This window comes from Tupaia chinensis, unplaced genomic scaffold, assembly GCF_000334495.1.
Source record: "Tupaia chinensis unplaced genomic scaffold, TupChi_1.0 Scaffold000074_1, whole genome shotgun sequence".
Lineage (NCBI taxonomy): Eukaryota > Metazoa > Chordata > Mammalia > Scandentia > Tupaiidae > Tupaia > Tupaia belangeri.
Genome location: NW_006159534.1, coordinates 3773201 through 3780658, shown reverse-complemented (window position 1 = coordinate 3780658; position 7458 = coordinate 3773201). Strand labels below are relative to the sequence as shown.

General features: G+C 45.5%; 1 protein-coding gene across 1 annotated transcript in view; it reads right to left on the bottom strand.

Annotated features, from left to right (window-relative positions):
• The window catches only part of LOC102488737 (voltage-dependent R-type calcium channel subunit alpha-1E), a 342844-nt gene that overhangs the window by 3435 nt on the left and 331951 nt on the right, over positions 1-7458 (bottom strand). Inside the window, exons 46-49 of the mRNA XM_027767826.1 lie at positions 4398-4526; positions 3168-3348; positions 1717-1907; positions 12-381 (exon numbers count right to left, since the gene is read on the bottom strand). Coding sequence (XP_027623627.1) covers positions 12-381; positions 1717-1907; positions 3168-3348; positions 4398-4526 — 871 coding nt within the window. The remainder of the gene's footprint in view (positions 1-11; positions 382-1716; positions 1908-3167; positions 3349-4397; positions 4527-7458) is intronic.

Genomic DNA, 7458 nt, shown 5'->3' with positions numbered 1-7458 from the left:
CGGGGTGTGAGCCACGGCTGCTTCGAAGGTGAGCGTCTCCTCCTCGCCACAGTCCGAGGCGTGGGAGTCTTCGTGCAGGGCTAGGTAGGGCTCAGAGATGTAGCGCTGTGGGGATGAGTGCTGGCCCTGCTGGGGGTGCGGGGAGTTGGAAGACTCGGTCAGGCAAGCGCTGTTGCTCTCCAGGGCTTGGGAGGCTAAGGGGGAGCCCCCCTCACTTCCATCTGCAGGTGGAGAGATGCTGCCAGCATGTCGAATCAGGGAACTGTAGGACAGGAGGGGTCGAGGCTTCGGAGGGACAGGTGGGAGCTGCCGCCGACTTCGTCTTGGGGTGCTGGTGTCAGAGATGGAGGGGATGGAGCTCTCACTCAGGGACCCCGTGCCCTGTTCAGCAGAAGACGTGGTATGTTAGACTGGGCTTGGCACAATCTCCACTCGGGATCCTATTAGGGTCCCTGACCCCTCCCCCAGAGAGCACTTGGTGTCTGAATTTTGGTGGAAAGAGGCCTGAGTGGGAGCGCCCTGTATAATTAACATCTACGTAGGGATACAGGGATTGGAGGAGACTGAAGAGTCAATACTATCTAGACCAGGACGTCTCAACTTTTTTTTTTTTTTTTTTTTTTTATTTTTACTATAGGGCACGTGTGCTCGCTAGAGAGACTCAGAGAGACAGAGAGACAGAAAGAGAGAAATCATCCCCTAGGGGGGATGACCATGCCACAACTCCTTCTCCTCCATTCTCCCCTTGGGACCTTGGGTATGCACATACATGTGCCCAGCTTGAGTTTTAAGTTGCTGGGTCTGAAACTTGAACTGTAGTTGACTACAGTGGAGTCCAGTAACATAACCATTATGCCATCTGCTGGTCCCTAGGACATCTCAACTTATAATGTGCATATGAACTTCTGGGGATCTGAGAACACTATAGGTGTGACCAGGTAGGTCTGGGATAAGACTCAAGATTAGGTCTGGGATAAGACTCAAGATTTGCATTTCTAACACACTCCAAGGTGATGTTGGTGATGCAGATCTATGGAACAAACACTGACCAGCTAGGATGTGAAAGCTCTGTACACCAACTAGAGTCACTTTTGGGGAGACATTGTACACTTTTGAGAAAGACAACCTGCAAGAAAGGTGAATGAATGCTCTGAAGTCACTCTCTGTGGAACCTTTCCTGGGAAGTGGGTTCTAAGGTCCTCTCTGCACTACCTTCCTGCCTGCCTCCATGCCTCGTCCTGTGGTTTACTGAACTTAGCTTCTACACTCCACTCATGCCTCTACTGGCTCAGGATTACCGCCACACTTAGTCCCAAAGTACCAAGCCCAGGGGTTGGTACTTTAGGACAGGGTGACTCCAGGTATGTGTGACCTATGAACCATCTGCTCTGAATCTTTGCGGGGAGGCTTCCAATGCAGATTTCTGGGTCTCACTTTGTACAGGTCTCACCAGACCTAACTAAAGCACCTTCCCTCCCAACTCTTGAGCATTATTTGTACTACTGGCTGCTGAGGACTAGAATGGAATGACCTCTAGACATCATCATCTTTCTTGGGAGAAAATCTGGTTTGCTGTGAATCCAGACCACCTCCAAGTGCACAAACATTGGACAGCTCATCTCTGCACCACGGGCACACTCTGCTGTACTGGGCTGTGTATGGGTACGGAAGTGGGACTGAGACTGTTGACAATTGAAGCTTCCTCCTCAGCCTCACCTGTCTGTTGGGAGTCTGTGACCTGCCCTCACTGGGTGACCTGGACTGCCGGCGCTCTGGGGACTCCCAGTCGGCCTGGGTCCCCCGCTCCTCTGAATTGCAGCGGGAAACATCAGGAGAGAGAAGATGCTTTCGCTCTTTTGATCGCCCCCGCTCCCTGCCCCCTGAGCGATGGGTGTCAGACTTGTGACCTATGAGAGATGACAGAAGTCAAGAGTTATAATTCAGGTTACACTGGCTGCTGATTAAGTAGCCAGGTACTGCCTTGCAGCTTGGGGCTGGGCCCTGTTATGGACTGCATGTTTGTCCTGCCCCCTCCCCCACAATTCAAATGTTGAATCCTAATTCCCGGTAGGATGGTGTTAGAAAGTGGGGCCTTTGGGAGGGAATTCGGTCATGAGGATAGAGCCCTCATGAGTGGGATTAGTGCCCTGACGAGAAGAGACATGAGAGAGTTTCCTCTCTCTGTTCTCCATCGTGCGAGGACAGAAAGAAGATGGTCACCTCCAAGCTAGCAAGTGGGCCCTTACCAGACATGAGCTCAACCAGCCCCTGACTGTGACCTCACAGACTCCAGAACTGTGACAAATAAATGTCTATTGTTTTAGCCACCAGTTTATGGTAATTTGTTGTAGCAGCCTAAGACAGGCCCCTAAAAAAAAGTCCTGCCTTCTCCAGGTGGGTCAAAAGATGACCTGAAAGGGAAATAGAAGAAAATGACTAGAAAATGACCCGTTTGTGAGCAGATAGGTTTGCGGGTTGCCACAAACATGGATATCAAAGAACACAATCTGTTCTCTTCTTCCATTTATGTTAGACACAATAAAAATGGAATCTTCTGTTTTTTTAGAGGACGACAACACCAGCAGAAGGGAACCGAGAAGATTCTATGAACTAAATAATGACACACTTCATGAAACGCCAGGGTGAGAACTCTGGGATTGAAGTAAAAATAAAATCTCAGCTCTAATCCCAGTTGTGCCACTTACTGACCCTATGAGATGGAGAAAGTCACTGCTTTTCCTGCTTTACTTCCCTCACCTATTAGAACAAAGAGGCTAATTGTTTTCTAACTCTTTTTAAAATCAGTGTAATTCTTTATTAAAAAAAATTTCATTGAAATTCAATATAAAAAACAACTCTAGATAGCAGTATTGAGATAAAGTGGTGTTAGTGGCTAAAGCTCATACATTCAGAGGACTCTAAAAATTTCAATTCTAATGTCTAGCATAGCTCTGCACCAGAAGGAATTACATCAGCCTTTGTGACAAATATAGAGAGCTTTGGCTATTTCAGCATGTAAGTCAGATATAGGAACCCCCTTTGGTCAAAAGCATTCTTCTCTCCTTTAATTCCTCAGCCCTTGTCTTTATCTGAAATCTTTCCCATCATCCTTGCCAGAATAAGCCCATCAGGGCGGGAACCTACTGCCTGATACAGGAAGATCTCACCTGAGTCAGAGTTCAGGCGATGGGCTGACAGCCGCAGGGAGGAGTGGTAACTCCGGCGACGTGACTTGTAGGTGTTTTCACTGCTCCGCTCCATGGAGAATTCCTCCAACCATGAGGAATTTGAGCGCTTATCGCGAATGGTGGAAAATGAACGTCTCATGGAGCTAGGGTCTGTCACCACCTGGAAATATGAGCCCCCAGAAAACAAGGTCTGCATTAATTATTGAAGGGGTGTAAGGGTACAGAAGAAGTGGAACTGAGACTATTGACAATTGCAAATGGTAACTGCTGCAAATGTAACCTCTCATAAATCCCTCCTGCTCAGACTTTGGCTGCAAGAGGCTACTCAAGAAAGTATCTTTATATTAGGTTAACATGGTCACTGGAACTTGTCCAGGATCTTCTTTTTGTGCTCAAGAAAGCAAGAGGCTGAGTATACTAGGGTAAAGCCAAGCAGAATGCAGGCAAGCACTGTGCAAGCTTCCCACAGAGCCATCCACCATGGGGACTCAGTTGGGACCTGCAGCAAATACTGAGTCGTTTGAAATATATAAAAAAGGCTACACCATGAAATATGCATGGTTTTGTCTTTTTATCCCTTCTTGCCAAAGAAGACCCTGCCCTACAGCAATAGAGCCTAGGAGAGTTTCTGGTTTAATGACTATTAAGAATGGATTACTCTTCCTCTACTATCAAACTCACCCTAACCCCACCTTAAACGCTGGAATTCTGCCACACATATTAAGACAGATCCACAAAAACTTCTTGTCTCTGTCAAAACCTGATGTAAGACAGACAGACAGGAAAAAGAAGCCAGGAAAACAAACAGAGAAATGAGGCGTGGCCTGCACTGGTTAGGACAGACAGTCCTGACACAGAGCTGCATGTGTAAGTAACGGCATATATGCTGGGGGAGCCAGGAAAGTAGGGAAGAATACACAGAAAAATCCTGGAAAATACTTCTTGCATGGTTGATTGAGTCTTGAGAATGCTTAGCCCACCTGAGGAAGTAATGCTTTTTTCTGCTGGACTATAGTGGTTATAAGTTCACTGAAAACATACTGTGTAGGAATGGGCTCTATTAGAGAAGGTCCATAGCCAGGTTTTGCTTGTAGGAAAGGAATGGGAGCAAGTCAATGGCTCACCTGAAAACGTGGATGTATTACTTCATAACCCATCTAAGACAGCCTAGGATGCCACTGTATGAGGTAGGTGGTGGTTGCTTTTTACCTGGGGATCCACAGTCAGACGTGGCATAGAGGATGCCCTCCCAGATCCCGCATGCTCCTGGGTTTCCGAAGGAAGGTAGATGCCATGGCTAGAGGACTGCACGCTTTTTAATTCACTAACCTCTGGCTCCTGGAAATAAACACACAGCCAAGCTTGTGGGACTTGGTTCCATCACATTGCTTCTCACCTCCAGTGGATGATTCTGCCTCAAGAATGACTTTTAGAAGGGAGACCTGCAGCTTTAAGGTCTCAGTTGTATGTGTATATATGCGTATTTTGTGCAGTATACCAGATGTCTGTAACAGAAAGCTCTAACTAGAATTAAGGGTTGGAGGTCACCTTTTCTGATTAAGTATCATCCTTCTTATTATCAAGAAATGCTTCAGATTTTATAGCTTTATGAAACATGTGAAGCAGACTTTCTAACAGGGGATAGTGTTGGTTTTATTTTTTAATACAAATTAGTCTTTTATCAATTAAGCAGAAACCAGTATTCTAAGGAAAGTCACCAATTTCTGATGTCAAATGTATCTTCTCAAGTCTTAAGACGCATGATTTTATTAGCTAAGTGTTTTCTTATGATTAAGCCATCTAAAAACATGGTGGGCGACCATCTGTCCAAGGTGCTTGAAACAAATGCAGTCCAATAGAAGTAGAATGCAAGTCACTTATATAATTTTAAATTTCCCAGTAACCACATTTTTAAAAGTAGAGAACTTAATTAGCACATTTTATTTAACTCAATACACCCAAATATTATCATGTCAAACATTAAATCTATATAAAAATTTGAGATAGTTCACATTTCATTCAGCTTAGCCACATAACCAGTACTATAGAGCCACCTGTGGCTAGTGGCAACTTTCTAGACTGTTAGAAAGTTGGATTGGAAGCCCTAAGGCTCTATCACACTCTGTTGTTATTTTTCTGGTTAAAGGATGTTAGTTTGGCAGCTGTACACATTCTATAAAGCTAACTAGTATCACAGCATACTGAATGAAGTGGCCAGAAAGATGTTTACATGGGCCACTCAACATAATGGCCTGAGAACATCTGGAGATTATACTGGAAAATGTTAGTTTATATTTAGGAAATATCGCCCTAGAAGCCTGGGTGTACTAGTCGGGTACTGTACAAAGGAAAGGGTGCCTGGGACTCCCCCTCAGCCTCCATGGCCACGTGGCTGAGTGGGTGCTGCTGTGTCTGGAAGGAGTGCCTTGCCAGGACATGTGCTGTGTGCACTGGCACAAGTTACAGTGTTTGCAGTACATACTATACAGCACACAGTTCTGACTCCAAACAGACGTAGTAACAACACTGCAGTCTACAGGTGTCAGGGGCAGTGTGAGACACACACACATACACACACACACACACACTCCATATGCACACACACAAATCATGGCCACGCCTCAGGATGGGGAGCACGGCCCCCATGGGATGGGCAGAAGTACACAGTGGTGGGTGTATAGCACAGGCTGACACCAGAATTGAATTACAGACACCGGTACTGACAATGAAATGAACACATATTCAAGAAGTCCTGGCACTATGGCACAGCCCTGGGGAACGCGCAGAAATGATGTAATAAAGTCTCCCTGTGAAAGAAAGGACACATTATTGAGGTTTTTCTCACTAGACATATTACTGGGCAGGCAAGCTGAAAGGCCCCTTTAAGAACCAAACTATTAGGGCTGACAGGTAGAGTGGTGATTAAGGGCACTGGACTCCCACATGGTCAACCATGGTTCAAGTCTAGACCTACCAGCTTATTTTCTTACTTTCTCTCTCTCTGTCCCTTTCTGATCAAATTAAATAAATAAATGAATAAATAAAGTTAAATAAAAAATAATTCTTAAATTAAAAAAAAAAAAAAAAGAACTAAACTATCTATACTATCCCTAGGACTTGGCATTAAGTTTCTCAAAGGGGAAGGCAGGGAAATATTCCAAGAATGCTATACCCACCTCACCAAGAATACCCTCAGGCAATTGCTCATTCACTGAGGGTGTCTGGCTTAACAGTCTCCCCAGCACCACCTTATACAATTCTCTGTCTCGGCAATCACAGGAGACAGGGTCAGCATCCATTCGTTTTAGCCACTGCAGAGCTTTCCCCGACTGAGGGTGCCTATCCCATCATGCACACATCCACAAGCAGGCCACACCTGCTCCATCTGCCTCATCCATTCAGGGTGCTCCTGGGTACACAGTAGCATTTGGAGGAGGCAGGAGAACCACAGATGAATCGTAATATGGTGTGGAGCTCACTTAGTACAAGCTGTCTGTACACACTTCAAAGGCTGGGTTTTCCTTTTCTCTCCAGTCCCATGAATGCTTGGGCTTTAAATCTAAGTTTGAGAGGGAACCTGAACTCATAGCTCCTGAACTAGGAATCACAGTAAAGTTGATTATGTTGGCAAATCATGTAGCTTTGTATTAGCAACTTGTCCTCCCTCCTCCAAGGTCTCTTAGGAATTTTGCCATTCATGCCAATGAAAAACTCATTTTAGGCCCAGAAAAATGCCTTTATTGGTTTGTTAGAATGTATTTGACCTGGTAGAAATTTGATCAAAAAGGCCAATCTGTCTAAACCCATCCATTAAAAAGTATTGTTCAGGCCACTCCTGAAAAGTAATGTCAAACCTGGAAGAAATAAAAAACAGAGTAAAAGAGAGAGCATCTTTTGTACCTCCTAACAGACAGCTCAGATGCTGGTCACATACTATAACCAAGTGTGGGCCAGAAATGGCTCAGTGTTCCCAGTACCTGGCTACATGAAGCAGCGAGGTTGGGGAAACTTATTCCATGATAATTCATCTTCAAGTTCCTTTTCAGGGGGACCAGCAGTTGGTGTAATGGTTATGTAGCTGGACTCCCATGTAGTCGACTGCAGTTCAAATTCCGGATCCAGTGGCTTAAAACTCACGCCAGGCACATGTGTGTGTGTGCCTTATATCCTGAGAGGAGAATGAAGGAGAAGGGACTGTGGCGTGGCCATCCCCCCTGGGGGGTGATTTCTCGCTTTCTGTCTCTCTGTCTCTCTCTGTCTGTCTGGTGAG